A 17,851-nucleotide genomic window follows, 5' to 3' on the forward strand; every position below is an offset into this window, starting at 1 on the left:
TCAGTCTGGCATGTGTGTTTCCTCCGTTTGGTCTTCTTCCTCGGGTCATTGCTTGGATCAGAGAGGAGAGGGTATCGGTGGTTGTCATTGCTCCTGCTTGGCCTCGCAGGATCTGGTATGCAGATCTGGTGGAGATGTCATCGTCTCCACCGTGGAGTCTTCCGTTAAGGAAGGACCTTCTACTTCAGGGGCCCTTCCTTCATCCAAATCTCGTTTCTCTGAAGCTGACTGCTTGGAGATTGAATGCTTGATTCTATCTAAGCGTGGTTTTCCTGAGTCGGTTATTGAGACTATTATTCAGGCATGTAAGCCTGTGACTAGAAAGATTTATTACAAGATACGGCGTAAATATCTGTATTGGTGTGAACCCAAGGGCTACTTTTGGAGTAGAGTTAGGATTCCTAGGATTTTGTCTTTTCTCCAGGAGGGTCTGGAGAAAGGTTTGTCTGCTAGTACCCTGAACGGTCAAATTTCCACTTTATCTGTTTTGTTACATAAACGACTGGCGGATGTGCCAGATGTTCAGTCTTTTTGTCAGGCCTTGGTTAGCATTTGACCTATGTTTAAGTTTGCAACTCCTCCTTGGAGTCTTAATTTAGTTCTCAGAGTCCTTCAACAGGATCTGTTTTAGCCTATGCATTCTTTGGATATTAAGTTGTTAACCTGGAAGGTTTTGTTTTTGGTTGCTCTCTCTTCGGCTCAAAGGGTTTCGGAGCTCTCTGCGTTGCAATGTGAGTCTCCTTTCCTTATTTTTCATTCTGATAAGGTAGTACTTCGTACTGCTTTAGGTTTTCTTTCCAAGGTTGTTTCGGATAAGAATATTAATCAGGAAATTGTGGTTCCTTCTTTGTGTCCTAATCCTTCTTCTCATAAGGAACGTTTGTTGCACAATCTGGGTGTAGTTCATGCATTAAAATATTATTTGCAGACGACTAAGGTTTTTCGCCAGTCTTCTTCCTTATTTGTTGTTTTTTCTGGGAAATGTAAGGGTCAGAAAGCTACGGCTACTTCTCTTTCATTTTGATTGAGGAGTGTTATTCGCTTGGCATATGAGACTGCTGGTCAGCAGCCTCCTGAGAGAATCACGGCGCATTCCACAAGGGCTGTTTCTTCTACTTGGGCTTTCAAAAATGGTGCTTCTGTAGATCAGATTTGCAAGGCTGCCATTTGGTCATCTTTACATACTTTTTCTAAATTTTACCAATTTTATACTTTTTCTTCGGCTGAGGCTGTTTTTGGGAGAAAGGTTCTTCAAGCAGTGGTGCCTTCTGTTTAGGCTAACTGTCTTGTCCCTCCCTTATCATCCATGTCCTCTAGCTTGGGTATTGATTCCCAATAGTAATTATGATGATCCATGGACTAACCGTGTCATTAGAAAGAAAATTAAATTTATGCTTACCTGATAAATTTGTTTCTTTCTTGACACGGTGAGTCCACGGCCCCGCCCTGTATTTTCAGACAGTTTATTTTTCCATAAACCTCAGGCACCTCTGCACTTCATATTACTTTCCTTTCTCCTTTCCCTTTGGTCGAATGACTGGGGGTTGTGGGTAAGGGGAGTGGTATTTAACAGCTTTCGCTGTGGTGCTCTTTGCCTCCTCCTGCAGGCCAGGAGAGATATTCCCAATAGTAATTATGATGATCCGTGGACTCACTGTGTCAAGAAAGAAAAAAAATTATCAGGTAAGCATACATTTCATTTTTGAAAGAGCAAAAAGTGTAGTGAAATTATTCTATACTTGAAATAATACAATATCCTGTCACAGCCTTATAAAAACTCCCAGAATGCTGCAAAGGATGTTCATAAAACAAAGAGTACATATGACTCGTGTGCTTTTACAAGAATACATTTTATTGCTGACATCATTTATGTTTTGTGATCTTTTTAATATGGGTTAAAAGTGCATTTTTAATGTTTCTTTTACAGTTTTGCTATTGGAATGGTTGCTGTGAAACTTTACTTGTCTGTCATTGTTAATCACTCCTTCCATCCTATTCCCTGACAGGCTGGTAACGCTTCTGACGTACAAGACTTTGAACAGGGACGTGATGTTTTGGACATCTGGTTTGACAGTGGAACATCGTGGGCTCATGTTTTGGAAGGTTTGAAATTATTATTCCTGAAAAGCAGTTTTAGATTCAGTCAGTATCCACAAAACATTTTCTCAGTCAGCTCTTATCTCTATATTATGTTTTTGGTCACATTTTATGCGTGAATGATCATATTATCTATATGCTAAACACTTCTTGTCAGCGATGTCTTGATAGCAAATTAATCTCTGTTTCTCTACTGCGTTTCTCCATTCAGTAAGAAGGGAAATTATGTTTGTTGATAATATGTGGACGTTTTAAAGCGATATTAGACACAAAATTAAAGGGACAGTCTACAATAGAATGTTTATTGTTTTAAAAGATAGATAATCCCTTTATTAACCATTCCCCAAATTTGCATAACCAACATTCTTATATTAATTTACTTTTTACCTCTGTGATTACCTTGTATCTAAGCATCTTCTGGCAGCCCCCTGATCACATGACTTTGTATTTATTATCTATTTATTTGCAGTTAGTACTGTGTTGTGCTAAATCTTAAATAACTTCTCGGGTGTTATTTATATGGCCCACATGAACTAGCAGTCTCCTGTTGTCAAAAGCAAATACAAAAGCATGTGATTAAGAGGCTGTCAATAGAGTCTTTGAAACAGGCAGAAATTTAGAGGTTTAAATGTTATAAAGTACAGTATATTAATCTAACAATGTTGGTTGTGCAAAGCTGGGGAATGTGTAGTAAAGGCATTATCTACCTTTTTAAACAATAGCAATTTTAATGTAGACTGTCTCTTTTAAACCCCCTATAGATGTTTATAGATGCATTTTCTCTATAATACATTAGAAAACTGTGCTTGTTCCACTACCCTCAGTTAAGCAGGAGTACATCCATCATACTTAAAGGGACACCCAAGTCAGAATAAACGTTTATGATTCTGAAAGAGCATGCAGTTTTAAGGAACTTTCCAATTTACTTCCATTATCAAATTTTGAACGGTCTTTTTATATTCACACTTTATGGGACATATGATCATACTGAGCATGTGCACAAGCTCACAGGGTATACGTATACTAGTCTGTGATTGGCTGATGTCTGTCACATGAGTAATTGCTATTGCCTTGATGCAATAAGCCAATAGGATTGAGCTCGCATTCTATTGGCTGTTCCAATCAGCCAATAGAATGCGAGCTCAATCCTATTGGTTGATTGGATCAGCCAATAGGATAGAAACTCAATCCAGTTGGCTGATTGCATCAGCCAATAGGATTTTTTTCAATCTTAATTCTGATTGGCTAATAGAATTCTATCAGCCAATCGGAATCTAAGGGACGCCATTTTGGATAACGTCACTTAAAGGAACCTTCATTCGTCGGGAGTCGTCAGCAGAAGAGGATGCTCCCCGCTGGATGGATGAAGATAGAAGATGCCCTCTGGATGAAGACTTCTGCCCGTCTGGAGGACCACTTCTCCCGACTTGGATGAAGACTTCTCCCGGCTTCGTTGAGGACTTCTCCCGGCTTCGTTGAGGATGGATGTCGGATCTTCAAAACTGTAAGTGGATCTTCGGGGGTTAGTGTTAGGTTTTTTTAAGGGTTTATTGGGTGGGTTTTAGTTTTAGATTAGGATTTGGGCAGCAAAAGAGCTAAATACCCTTTTAAGGGCAATGCCCATCCAAATGCCCTTTTCAGGGCAATGGGTAGCTTAGGTTTTTTTAGTTAGGGTTTTATTTGGGGGGTTGGTTGTGTGGGTGTTGGGTTTTACTGCTGGGGGGGGGTTGTTTTATAGGGCTATTATATTAGGTGTAATTAGTTTAAATATCTTGTAATTTGTTTTTTATTTTGTGTAATTTAGTGTTTGTTTGTTTTTGTAATTTAGGTAATTTTATTTAATTTATTTATTTGTAAAATATTTTATAAATACATAAATTAAATAGGTAATTTCTTTCATGTAATTAGCAAGAGTCCATGAACTAGTGACGTATGGGATATACATTCCTACCAGGAGGGGCAAAGTTTCCCAAACCTCAAAATGCCTATAAATACACCCCTCACCACACCCACAAATCAGTTTTACAAACTTTGCCTCCTATGGAGGTGGTGAAGTAAGTTTGTGCTAGATTCTACGTTGATATGCGCTCCGCAGCAGGTTGGAGCCTGGTTTTCCTCTCAGCGTGCAGTGAATGTCAGAGGGATGTGAGGAGAGTATTGCCTATTTGAATTCAATGATCTCCTTCTACGGGGTCTATTTCATAGGTTCTCTGTTATCGGTCGTAGAGATTCATCTCTTACCTCCCTTTTCAGATCGACGATATACTCTTATATATATACCATTACCTCTGCTGATTTTCGTTTCAGTACTGGTTTGGCTTTCTACAACATGTAGATGAGTGTCCTGGGGTAAGTAAGTCTTATTTTCTGTGACACTCTAAGCTATGGTTGGGCACTTTTTTATAAAGTTCTAAATATATGTATTCAAACATTTATTTGCCTTGACTCAGGATGTTCAACATTCCTTATTTTCAGACAGTCAGTTTCATATTTGGGATAATGCATTTGAATAAATCATTTTTTTCTTACCTTAAAATTTGACTTTTCCCTGTGGGCTGTTAGGCTCGCGGGGGCTGAAAATGCTTCATTTTATTGCGTCATTCTTGGCGCGGACTTTTTTGGTGCAAATTTCTTTTTCTTTTTCCGGCGTCATACGTGTGACGCCGGAAGTTGCGTCATTTTTGACGTTCTTTTGCACCAAAAGTGTCGGCGTTCCGGATGTGGCGTCATTTTTGGCGCCAAAAGCATTTAGGCGCCAAATAATGTGGGCGTCTTTTTTGGCGCTAAAAAATATGGGCGTCACTATTGTCTCCATATTATTTAAGTCTCATTATTTATTGCTTCTGGTTGCTAGAAGCTTGTTCACTGGCATTTTTCCCATTCCTGAAACTGTCATTTAAGGAATTTGATCAATTTTGCTTTATATGTTGTTTTTTCTATTACATATTGCAAGATGTCCCACGTTGAAACTGAGTCAGAAGATACTTCTGGAAAATCGCTGCCTAGTGCTGGAGCTACCAAAGCTAAGTGTATCTGCTGTAAACTTTTGGTAGCTGTTCCTCCAGCTGTTGTTTGTATTGAATGTCATGACAAACTTGTTAATGCAGATAATATTTCCTTTAGTAAAGTTACATTACCTGTTGCTGTTCCGTCAACATCTAATACTCAGAGTGTTCCTGATAACATAAGAGATTTTGTTTCTAAATCCATTAAGAAGGCTATGTCTGTTATTCCTCCTTCTAGTAAACGTAAAAAGTCTTTTAAAACTTCTCATTTTTCAGATGAATTTTTAAATGAACATCATCATTCTGATTCTGATAATAGTTCTATATAATAGATTCTGTCTCAGAGGTTGATGCTGATAAATCTTCATATTTATTTAAAATGGAATTTATTCGTTCTTTACTTAAAGAAGTCCTAATTGCATTAGAAATTGAGGATTCTGGTCCTCTTGATACTAAATCTAAACGTTTAGATAAGGTTTTTAAATCTCCTGTAGTTATTCCAGAAGTTTTTCCTGTCCCTGGTGCTATTTCTGAAGTAATTTCCAGGGAATGGAATAATTTGGGTAATTCATTTACTCCTTCTAAATGTTTTAAGCAATTATATCCTGTGCCATCTGACAGATTAGAGTTTTGGGACAAAATCCCTAAGGTTGATGGGGCTGTCTCTACTCTTGCTAAGCGTACTACTATTCCTACGGCAGATGGTACTTCCTTTAAGGATCCTTTAGATAGGAAAATTGAATCCTTTCTAAGAAAAGCTTACTTGTGTTCAGGTAATCTTCTTAGACCTGCTATATCTTTAGCGGATGTTGCTGAAGCTTCAACTTTTTGGTTAGAAGCTTTAGCGCAACAAGTAACAGATCATAATTCTCATAGCATTATTATTCTTCTTCAACATGCTAATAATTTTATTTGTGATGCCATCTTTGATATCATTAGAGTTGATGTCAGGTATATGTGTCTAGCTATTTTAGCTAGAAGAGCTTTATGGCTTAAAACTTGGAATGCTGATATGTCTTCTAAGTCTACTCTGCTTTCCCTTTCTTTCCAGGGTAATAAATTATTTGGTTCTCAGTTGGATTCTATTATCTCAACTGTTACTGGAGGGAAAGGAACTTTTTTACCACAGGATAAAAAATCTAAAGGTAAATTTAGGTCTAATAATCGTTTTCGTTCCTTTCGTCACAACAAGGAACAAAAGCCTGATCCTTCATCCTCAGGAGCAGTATCAGTTTGGAAACCATCTCCAGTCTGGAATAAATCCAAGCCTTTTAGAAAATCAAAGCCAGCTCCTAAGTCCACATGAAGGTGCGGCCCTCATTCCAGCTCAGCTGGTAGGGGGCAGATTACGTTTTTTCAAAGAAATTTGGATCAATTCCGTTCACAATCTTTGGATTCAGAACATTGTTTCAGAAGGGTACAGAATTGGCTTCAAGATAAGGCCTCCTGCAAAGAGATTTTTTCTTTCCCGTGTCCCAGTAAATCCAGCGAAGGCTCAAGCATTTCTGAAATGTGTTTCAGATCTAGAGTTGGCTGGAGTAATTATGCCAGTTCCAGTTCTGGAACAGGGGCTGGGGTTTTATTCAAATCTCTTCATTGTACCAAAGAAGGAGAATTCCTTCAGACCAGTTCTGGATCTAAAAATATTGAATTGTTATGTAAGGATACCAACATTCAAAATGGTAACTGTGAGGACTATCCTGCCTTTTGTTCAGCAAGGGCATTATATGTCTACAATAGATTTACAGGATGCATATCTGCATATTCCGATTCATCCAGATCACTATCAGTTTCTGAGATTCTCTTTCCTAGACAAGCATTACCAGTTTGTGGCTCTACCGTTTGGCCTAGCAACAGCTCCAAGAATTTTTACAAAGGTTCTCGGTGCCCTTCTGTCAGTAATCAGAGAACAGGGTATTGTGGTATTTCCTTATTTGGACGATATCTTGGTACTTGCTCAGTCTTCACATTTAGCAGAATCTCATACGAATCGACTTGTGTTGTTTCTTCAAGATCATTGTTGGAGGATCAATTTACCAAAAAGTTCATTGATTCCTCAGACAAGGGTAACCTTTTTAGGTTTCCAGATAGATTCAGTGTCCATGACTCTATCTTTGACAGACAAGAGACGTCTAAAATTGATATCAGCTTGTCGAAACCTTCAGTCACAATCATTCCCTTCGGTAGCCTTATGCATGGAAATTCTAGGTCTTATGACTGCTGCATCGGACGCGATCCCCTTTGCTCGTTTTCACATGCGACCTCTTCAGCTCTGTATGCTGAACCAGTGGTGCAGGGATTACACAAAGATATCTCAATTAATATCTTTAAAACCGATTGTACGACACTCTCTGACGTGGTGGACAGATCACCATCGTTTAGTTCAGGGGGCTTCTTTTGTTCTTCCGACCTGGACTGTAATTTCAACAGATGCAAGTCTTACAGGTTGGGGAGCTGTGTGGGGGTCTCTGACAGCACAAGGGGTTTGGGAATCTCAGGAGGTGAGATTACCGATCAATATTTTGGAACTCCGTGCAATTTTCAGAGCTCTTCAGTCTTGGCCTCTTCTAAAGAGAGAATCGTTCATTTGTTTTCAGACAGACAATGTCACAACTGTGGCATACATCAATCATCAAGGAGGGACTCACAGTCCTCTGGCTATGAAAGAAGTATCTCGAATTCTGGTTTGGGCGGAATCCAGCTCCTGTCTAGTTTCTGCGGTTCATATCCCAGGTATAGACAATTGGGAAGCGGATTATCTCAGTCGCCAAATGTTACATCCGGGCGAATGGTCTCTTCACCCAGAGGTATTTCTTCAGATTGTTCAAATGTGGGGACTTCCAGAAATAGATCTGATGGCCTCTCATCTAAACAAGAAACTTCCCAGGTATCTGTCCAGATCCAGGGATCCTCAAGCGGAAGCAGTGGATGCATTGTCACTTCCTTGGAAGTATCATCCTGCCTATATCTTTCCGCCTCTAGTTCTTCTTCCAAGAGTAATCTCCAAGATTCTGAAGGAATGTTCGTTTGTTCTGCTGGTAGCTCCAGCATGGCCTCACAGGTTTTGGTATGCGGATCTTGTCCGGATGGCCTCTTGCCAACCGTGGACTCTTCCGTTAAGACCAGACCTTCTGTCGCAAGGTCCTTTTTTCCATCAGGATCTCAAATCCTTAAATTTAAAGGTATGGAGATTGAACGCTTGATTCTTAGTCAAAGAGGTTTCTCTGACTCTGTGATTAATACTATGTTACAGGCTCGTAAATCCGTATCTAGGGAGATATATTATAGAGTCTGGAAGACTTATATTTCTTGGTGTCTTTCTCATCATTTTTCCTGGCATTCTTTTAGAATTCCGAGAATTTTACAGTTTCTTCAGGATGGTTTGGATAAAGGTTTGTCTGCAAGTTCCTTGAAAGGACAAATCTCTGCTCTTTCTGTTCTTTTTCACTGAAAGATTGCTAATCTTCCTGATATTCATTGTTTTGTACAAGCTTTGGTTCGTATAAAACCTGTCATTAAGTCAATTTCTCCTCCTTGGAGTTTGAACTTGGTTCTGGGGGCTCTTCAAGCTCCTCCATTTGAACCCATGCATTAATTGGACATTTAATTACTTTCTTGGAAAGTTTTGTTCCTTTTGGCCATCTCTTCTGCCAGAAGAGTTTCTGAATTATCTGCTCTTTCTTGTGAGTCTCCTTTTCTGATTTTTCACCAGGATAAGGCGGTGTTGCGAACTTCTTTTAAATTTTTACCTAAGGTTGTGAATTCCAACAACATTAGTAGAGAAATTGTGGTTCCTTCATTGTGTCCTAATCCTAAGAATTCTAAGGAGAGATCATTGCATTCTTTGGATGTAGTTAGAGCTTTGAAATATTATGTTGAAGCTACTAAGAATTTCCGAAAGACTTCTAGTCTATTTGTTATCTTTTCCGGTTCTAGGAAAGGTCAGAAGGCCTCTGCCATTTCTTTGGCATCTTGGTTGAAATCTTTAATTCATCATGCTTATGTCGAGTCGGGTAAAACTCCGCCTCAAAGGATTACAGCTCATTCTACTAGGTCAGTTTCTACTTCCTGGGCGTTTAGGAATGAAGCTTCGGTTGATCAGATTTGCAAAGCAGCAACTTGGTCTTCTTTGCATACTTTTACTAAATTCTACCATTTTGATGTGTTTTCTTCTTCTGAAGCTGTTTTTGGTAGAAAAGTACTTCAGGCAGCTGTTTCAGTTTGAATCTTCTGCTTATATTTTCAGTTTTTTTCATTATAAAATGTAAACTTTATTTTGGGTGTGGATTATTTTTCAGCGGAATTGGCTGTCTTTATTTTATCCCTCCCTCTCTAGTGACTCTTGCGTGGAAAGATCCACATCTTGGGTAGTCATTATCCCATACGTCACTAGCTCATGGACTCTTGCTAATTACATGAAAGAAAACATAATTTATGTAAGAACTTACCTGATAAATTAATTTCTTTCATATTAGCAAGAGTCCATGAGGCCCGTACTTTTTGTGGTGGTTATGATTTTTTTGTATAAAGCACAATTATTCCAATTCCTTATTTTTTATGCTTTCGCACTTTTTTCTTATCACCCCACTTCTTGGCTATTCGTTAAACTGATTTGTGGGTGTGGTGAGGGGTGTATTTATATGCATTTTGAGGTTTGGGAAACTTTGCCCCTCCTGGTAGGAATGTATATCCCATACGTCACTAGCTCATGGACTCTTGCTAATATGAAAGAAATGAATTTATCAGGTAAGTTCTTACATAAATTATGTTTTTATTTAATTTAGGTAATTGTATTTGATTTAGGTAATTTATTTAATTGTAGTGTAAGGTTAGGTGTTAGTGTAAGGCAGGTTAGGTTTTATTTTACTGGTAAATTTGTACTTATTTCTCTTGTAAGATGTATTGAGTCCACGGATTCATCTATACTTGTGGGATATTCTCCTTCCCAACAGGAAGTGGCAGAGAGAGCACCCACAACAGAGCTGTCTATATAGCTCCTCCCTTAGCTCCGCCCCCCAGTCATTCTCTCTGCCTACTTAACTGCTAGGAAGGGCAAAGTGAGTGTGGTGACAAAAATGTTAGTTTTTATTTTCTCAAGCAAAAGTTTGTTATTTTAAATGGTACCGGTGTGTACTATTTACTCTCTGGCAGAAAAGGGATGAAGATTTCTGCATGGAGGATGATGATCTTAGCATTTTGTAACTAAGATCCACTGCTGTTCTCACAAGGGCTGAAGAGTACAGGAAAACTTCAATTGGGGGAACAATTTGCAGGCTAAACTGCATTAAGGTATGTTCAGTCTATTTTTTTTCTAGACAGTCTGTGTTATTTCTAGAAAAGGCTGGCAGTATCCCCATGAGGGAAAGGTAAGCTGTATTCAGTAAAAGAGGAATCCAAGCTTGCATAAAGGGCTCATAGTTACTGGTGACACTGATAGGAAAAAACGTTTTGGTTTAATTACAAATATAACCTTTTTTTGAGGGACTTTAAGGGGTCTTTGTGGCTTGTTTAAGGGTTATTAACCCACATGGCTAGTTTAAGAAACACTCTGTGGAGTTTCTTTTAGGCCCCATAACATCGAGTGAGGTGGGAGGGGCCTAGTTAACTTTACCTCAGAAGCATCCAGCTACATCTCCAGAGGTTCCTGTTGTATTTGAGGGCTGTAAGGAGGTTTTTTTCCCCACAAATCGTTCCTAAGGGGCAGGTAGGCGCCATAGCAGAGCTGTGGCAAGGTGCTGAACGTTATTTTACCGTTTTTGAAGTTTTTTCCATCCGGTTTTTACATTAAGGAGTTAATTGTTTATTTGCATAGTGGTGCAAAGTTACTAAGGCTTTATGATGCTACTGTAAACATTTCGTTTTGTTTACTGCTTTTTTACACTGTTTTGCAGAGTTTGTGCAGCTTTTTTTCTCTTAAAGGCACAGTACCGTTTTTGAAGTGTTATTTACTTTGATTAAAGTGTTTTCCAAGCTTGCTTGTTACATTACTAGCCTGTTTAACATGTCTGACACCAAGGAAAATCCTTGTTCTATGTGTTTAGAAGCCATTGTGGAACCCCCTCTTAGAATGTGTCCCACTTGCACTAATATGTCTATAAATTATAAAGAGCATATTTTAGCACTTAAAAATACTGCAATAGATGATTCTCAGTTAGAAGGAAATGAGGGTTTTAGCATCTAGCTCTCCCCAAGTGTCACAACCAGTAACGCCCGCACAAGTGACGCCAAGTACCTCTAGTGCGTCTAATTCATTTACTTTACAAGACATGGCCACAGTTATGAATAAAACCCTCACATAGGTTTTCTCTAAACTGCCTGGTTTACAAGGAAAGCGTGACAGCTCTGTGTTAAAAACAAATGCTGAGCCGTCTGACGCTTTAGTAGCCGTATCCGATATACCCTCACAATGTTCTGAAGTAGGGGTAAGGGATTTGTTATCTGAGGGAGAGATTTCTGATTCAGGAAACACGCTCCCTCAGACAGATTCTGATATGACGGCCTTTAAATTTAAGCTTGAACACCTCCGCTTATTGCTCAAGGAGGTATTAGCTACTCTAGACGATTGTGACCCTATAGGGGTCACAGAGAAATTGTGTAAAATGGACAGAAACTTAGAGGTTCCTGTTTACACTGTTGTTTTTCCAGTCCCTAAGAGGATTGTGACTATTGTTACTAAGGAGTGGGATAGACCAGGTATTCCGTTCGCTCCCCTTCCTGTTTTTAAGAAAATGTTTCCCATATCTGACACCATACAGGACTCGTGGCAGACTGTTCCTAAGGTGGAGGGAGCTATTTCTACTCTTGCTAAGCGTACAACTATACCTATTGAAGACAGTTGTGCTTTAAAAGATCCTATGGATAAAAAATTAGAGGGTCTCATAAAGAAAATTTTTGTTCATCAAGGTTTTCTTCTCCAACCTATTGCATGCATTGTTCCTGTAACTACTGCAGCTGCTTTCTGGTTTGAGGCTCTAGAAGAGGCTCTCCAGGTGGAGACTCCATTAGAGGATATTATGGATAGAATTAAGGCCCTTAAGTTGGCTAATTCTTTCATTACAGATGCCGCTTTCCAAATGGCTAAATTAGCGGCAAAGAATTCAGGTTTTGCCATTTTAGCATGCAGGGCGTTATGGCTTAAGTTCTGGTCTGCTGATGTGTCATCAAAATCTAAATTTTTGAACATCCCTTTTAAAGGAAAGACCCTATTCGGGCCTGCACTGAAAGAAATTATTTAAGACATCACTGGAGGGAAAGGCCATGCCCTCCCTCAGGATAAAACAAATAAGATGAGGACCAAACAAAATAATTTTCGTTCCTTTCGGAACTTCAAGGGTGGTCCCACTTCAGCTTCCCTTGCAGCAAAGCAAGAGGGGAATTCTGTCCAATCCAAGTCAGTCTGGAGACCTAACCAGGCTTGGAACAAAGGTAAACAGGCCAAGAAGCCTGCTGCTGCCTCTAAGACAGCATGAAGGGGTAGCCCCCGATCCGGGGCAAGAGATGTTCTTGAGCTTTAGAAATTGTGTCCGAAGGATATCTTCTGGACTTCAGACCCCCCCCCCAAGGGGGAGATTTCACATTTCTCAATTGTCTGCAAACCATACAAAGAGAGAGACGTTCTTACGCTGTGTAGAAGACCTACATACCATGGGATTGATCCGCCTAGTTCCAAGAGCGGAACAGGGGCTAGGTTTTTACTCCAACCGGTTTGTGGTTCCCAAAAAAGAGGGAACTTTCAGACCGATCTTGGATCTCAAAATTCTAAACAAATTCCTCAGAGTACCATCTTTCAAGATGGAGACTATTCGGACTATTCTTCCTCTGATCCAGGAGGGTCAATATATGACTACCGTGGATATAAAGGATGCGTATCTACACATCCCTATTCACAGAGATCACCATCAATTCCTCAGATTTGCCTTTCTGGACAGGCTTTACCAGTTTGTGGCCCTTCCTTTCGGGTTGGCCACGGCTCCCAGAATTTTCACAAATGTGCTAGGGTCCCTTTTGGCGGTTCTAAGACCGCGGGGTATAGCAGTGGCGCCTTATCTAGACAACATCTTAATTCAGGCGTCGACTTTCCAGCTAGCCAAGTCTCACACGGACATCGTGTTGGCTTTTCTGAGATCTCACGGGTGGAAGGTGAGCATAAAAAAGCGTTCTCTCGTCCCTTTCACAAGAGTTTCCTTCCTAGGGACTCTGATAGACTCGGTAGAAATGAAAATATTTCTGACGGAGGTCAGAAAATAAAAACTTTTAATCACTTGCCGAGCTCTTCATTCCATTCCTCGGCCATCAGTGGCTCAGTGTATGGAGGTAATCGGACTCATGGTAGCGGCAATGGACATAGTTCCTTATGTCCGCCTACACCTCAGACCACTGCAACTATGCATGCTTAAACAGTGGAATGGGGATTATGCAGATTTATCTCCTCAACTGCATCTGGACCAAGAGACCAGAGATTCTCTTCTCTGGTGGTTGTCTCAGGACCACCTGTCTCAGGGAATGTGTTTCCGCAGGCCAGAGTGGCTCATAGTAACGACAGATGCCAGCCTGCTAGGCTGGGGTGCAGTCTGGAAATCCCTGAAAGCACAGGGCTTATGGTCTTGGGAGGAATCTCTCCTCCCGATAAACGTTCTAGAACTGAGAGCGATATTCAATGCGCTTCAGGCGTAGCCTCAGCTAGCTGCGGCCAAATTCATCAGATTTCAGTCGGACAACATCACGACTGTAGCCTATATCAATCATCAAGGAGGAACACGGAGTTCTCTAGCGATGATGGAGGTAACCAAAATAATCCGATCGGCGGAGGATCACTCTTGCCATCTCTCAGCAATCCATATCCCAGGGGTAGAGAACTGGGAGGTGGATTTCCTAAGTCGTCAGACTTTTCATCCGGGGGAGTGGGAGCTCCATCCGGAGGTATTTGCCCAGCTGACTCAGCTATGGGGCACACCAGAATTGGATCTGATGGCGTCCCGACAGAACGCCAAACTTCCTCGTTACGGGTCCAGGTCCCGGGATCCCCAGGCGGTACTGATAGATGCTCTAGCAGTGCCCTGGTCCTTCAATCTGGCTTATGTATATCCACCGTTTCCTCTCCTCCCACGTCTGGTGGCCAGAATCAAGCAGGAGAGAGCTTCTGTGATTCTGATAGCGCCTGCGTGGCCACACAGGACTTGGTATGCAGACCTGGTGGACATGTCATCTGTTCCACCGGGGACTCTGCCAATGAGGTCCTTTCAAGCATCCAAATCTAATTTCTCTGCGTCTGACTGCTTGGAGATTGAACGCCTGATTCTCTGAGTCGGTCATTGATACCCTGATTCAGGCTAGAAAGCCTGTCACCAGGAAAATCTATCATAAGATTTGGCGCAAATATCTTTGTTGGTGTGAATCCAAGGGTTACTTATGGAGTAAGATTAGGATTCCTAGAATTTTGTCCTTTCTCCAAGAAGGATTGGAGAAGGGATTATCAGCTAGTTAATTAAAGAGACAAATATTTGCTTTGTCTATTCTTTTACACAAACGTCTTGCAGATGTTCCAGACGTTCAAGCATTTAGTCAGGCCTTGGTCAGGATCAAGCCTGTATTTAAACCTGTTGCTCCGCCATGGAGCCTAAACTTGGTTCTTAAAGTTCTTCAAGGGGTTCCGTTTGAACCTATGCATTCCATAGATATTAAGCTTCTATCTTGGAAAGTTTTGTTTTTAGTAGCTATCTTTTCGGCTCGAAGAGTTTCTGAGTTATCTGCTTTACAGTGTGACTCCCCTTATCTTGTTTTCCATGCAGATAAGGTGGTTTTACGTACCAAACCTGGATTCCTTCCTAAGGTTGATTCTAATAGGAATATCAATCAGGAAATTGTTGTTCCTTCGCTGTGTCCTAATCCTTCTTCAAATAAGGAACGTCTGTTGCTCAATCTTGATGTGGTTCGTGCTTTAAAGTTCTACTTACAAGCAACCAAAGAATTCCGTCAAACATCTTAATTGTTTGTTGTCTATTCTGGTAAGCGGAGAGGTCAAAAGGCTACGGCTACCTCTTTCTTTTTGGCTGAAAAGCATCATCCGTATGGCTTATGAGACTGCTGGCCAGCAGCCTCCTGAAAGAATTACTGCTCATTTTACTAGAGCAGTGGCTTCCACATGGGCTTTTAAAAATGAGGCTTCTGTGGAACAGATTTGTAAGGCGGCGACTTGGTCTTCGCTTCATACATTTTCCAAATTTTACAAATTCGATACTTTTGCTTCTTCGGGGGCTATTTTAGGGAGAAAGGTTCTACAAGCAGTGGTGCCTTCCGTTTAAGGTACCTGTCTTGTCCCTCCCTTCATCCGTGTCCTAAAGCTTTGGTATTGGTATCCCACAAGTATGGATGAATCTTTATGCTTACCTGATAAATTTCTTTCTCTTGTGATGTATCAAGTCCACGGCCCACCCTGTCTGTTTAAGACAGGTAGTATATTTTAAAAACTTCAGTCACCACTGCACCCTATAGTTTCTCCTTTTTCTTCCTAGCCTTCGGTCGATTGATGGGGGGGGTGCGGAGCTAAGGGAGGAGCTATATAGACAGCTCTGCTGTGGGTGCTCTCTCTGCCACTTCCTGTTGGGAAGGAGAATATCCCACAAGTATGGATGAATCCGTGGACTCGATACATCACAAGAGAGAAATTTATCAGGTAAGCATAAATTCTGTTTTTAGCTAGGTAGTTATTAAATAGTTAATAACTATTTAGTAACTATTCTACCTAGTTAAAATAAATACAAACTTGTCTATAAAATAAAAATAAACCCTAAGCTAGCTACAATGTAGCTATTAGTTATATTTTAGCTAGCTTAGGGTTTATTTTATAGGTAAGTATTTAGTTTTAAATAGGTATTATTTAGTTATTAATAGTAGGTTTTATTTAGATTGAATTTAATTATATTTAAGTTAGGGGTGTTAGGGTTAGACTTAGGGTTAGGGGGTTAATAACTTTAGTATAGTGGCGGCGATGTTAGGGGCGGCAGATTAGGGGTTAATAAATGTAGGTAGGTGGCAGCGATGTTAGGGACGGCAGATTAGGGGTTAATACTATTTAACTAATGTTTGCGATGCGGGAGTACGGCAGTTTAGGGGTTAATATGTTTATTATAGTGGCAGTGATGTCCGGAGCGGCAGATTAGGGGTTAATAATGTTATTATAGTGTTTGCGATGCGGGAGGGCCTCGGTTTAGGGGTTAAAAGGTAGTTTATGGGTGTTAGTGTACTTTTTAGCACTTTTTTTTAGCACTTTAGTTATGAGTTTTATGCTACAGCTTTGTAGTGTAAAACTCATAACTACTGACTTTAGAATGCGTTACGAATCTTGACGGGATAGGGTGTACCGCTCACTTTTTTGCCTCCCAGGAAAAGCTTGTAATATCGGCGCTATGGAAGTCCCATTGAAAAAAGACTTTATGCAATTTGCGTAAGTTGATTTGCGGTAAGTCCAAAAAAGTATGTGGTGCCCCTAAACCTGCAAGACTCGTAATAGCAGCGTGAGTGAAAAGGCAGCGTTATAACCTGATAACGCTGCTTTTTCACTATAACGCAAAACTTGTAATCTAGACGATAGTTATATGCAATAATATCTGGCATAATAAAATGCTCTAACACGTTAGAGAATTTTCTTTTTTTTAACTTTTATCTCCCTTGCGTGGTGAATTTTTCCTGAGCCTGTGGTACTCTGCATGGGATTAGTTTAGATCAGAGCACAAGCTCATTTACATCTGGTGCTAACTAACCACATCAAAGTGTTCCAGAAAATAGATTGCACCAGACGTTTCAAATATCTATATGTGAACTGCAAAACCTTTGTAAATGATGCTAACTAGATGATAGCATTACATGATTTTAATACATTTTGATTTGCAGTGTAGTGTTTTAAATTGTTTTTGTAATTTGTACAAATATTTGGTTATGCAAAATGTTCTTATCTATTGCATATTTTATACGTTTAGCTAATATTTTAAAATAAAAATTGGGATATATTTAGATGCAAGTCAGAGATTATTTCCAGAAATAGCAATATTTAGAATCAATGTTCCGAAAATGCAATACATTGTCTTTTCATAGAAACATAGATTTTTTCCGGCAGATAAGAACCATAGGGTCAAGAAGTCTGCCCAATATTTCCTAAAAGTATAATCTGATCTAATTATTCGGATAGCCTTATGCTTATCCCAGTCCCCCATAGTGTTCATCATTAACACCTCTTGTGGAAGTTTAATCCATTAATCACCCTTTCTGCAAATAAATGCTTCCTCAAATTACTCCTGAATATACTTACCCTTCAGCTTGTCATATTGACCCCTTGTTCTTAAAGTTTTCTTTTCATTAATAATATTCAAATCCTCCGCTTTACTAAGCCCCTTAATATAATTGAAAGCTGCTATCATATCACCTCTTTCACTTCTCTACTCTAAGCTATACATATTTAGGTCATTGAGCCTTTCCTTGTATATTGAACCCGCCTTTGCACAGATTCCAGTTTGTTTATATCCTTCTGGAGATATGGCTTCCAGACCTACACACAATACTCAAGACTAGGCCTTATTATTAATGCTGCAAATACCTCTACCAATACAACCAAGCATTCTACTGACTCGCAGCAATACTACTTTGTTTGCTAAATAATAATTTCCAAGTCCTTTTCATCATTTGTAACAGTCATTGGTGTCTACATTTAGCGTTACCCAGGTGCTGAACCAAAAATGGGCCGGCTCCTAAACTTA

At 40.0% G+C, this 17,851-nt stretch overlaps 1 protein-coding gene across 1 annotated transcript in view; it reads left to right on the forward strand.

Annotated features, from left to right (window-relative positions):
- Nucleotides 1–17,851, forward strand: part of IARS2 (isoleucyl-tRNA synthetase 2, mitochondrial) — a 388,062-nt gene that overhangs the window by 266,712 nt on the left and 103,499 nt on the right. The window contains 1 exon segment of the mRNA XM_053712513.1: nucleotides 2,007–2,103. Coding sequence (XP_053568488.1) covers nucleotides 2,007–2,103 — 97 coding nt within the window.

The sequence above is a fragment of the Bombina bombina genome, chromosome 4 (assembly GCF_027579735.1).
Source record: "Bombina bombina isolate aBomBom1 chromosome 4, aBomBom1.pri, whole genome shotgun sequence".
Lineage (NCBI taxonomy): Eukaryota > Metazoa > Chordata > Amphibia > Anura > Bombinatoridae > Bombina > Bombina bombina.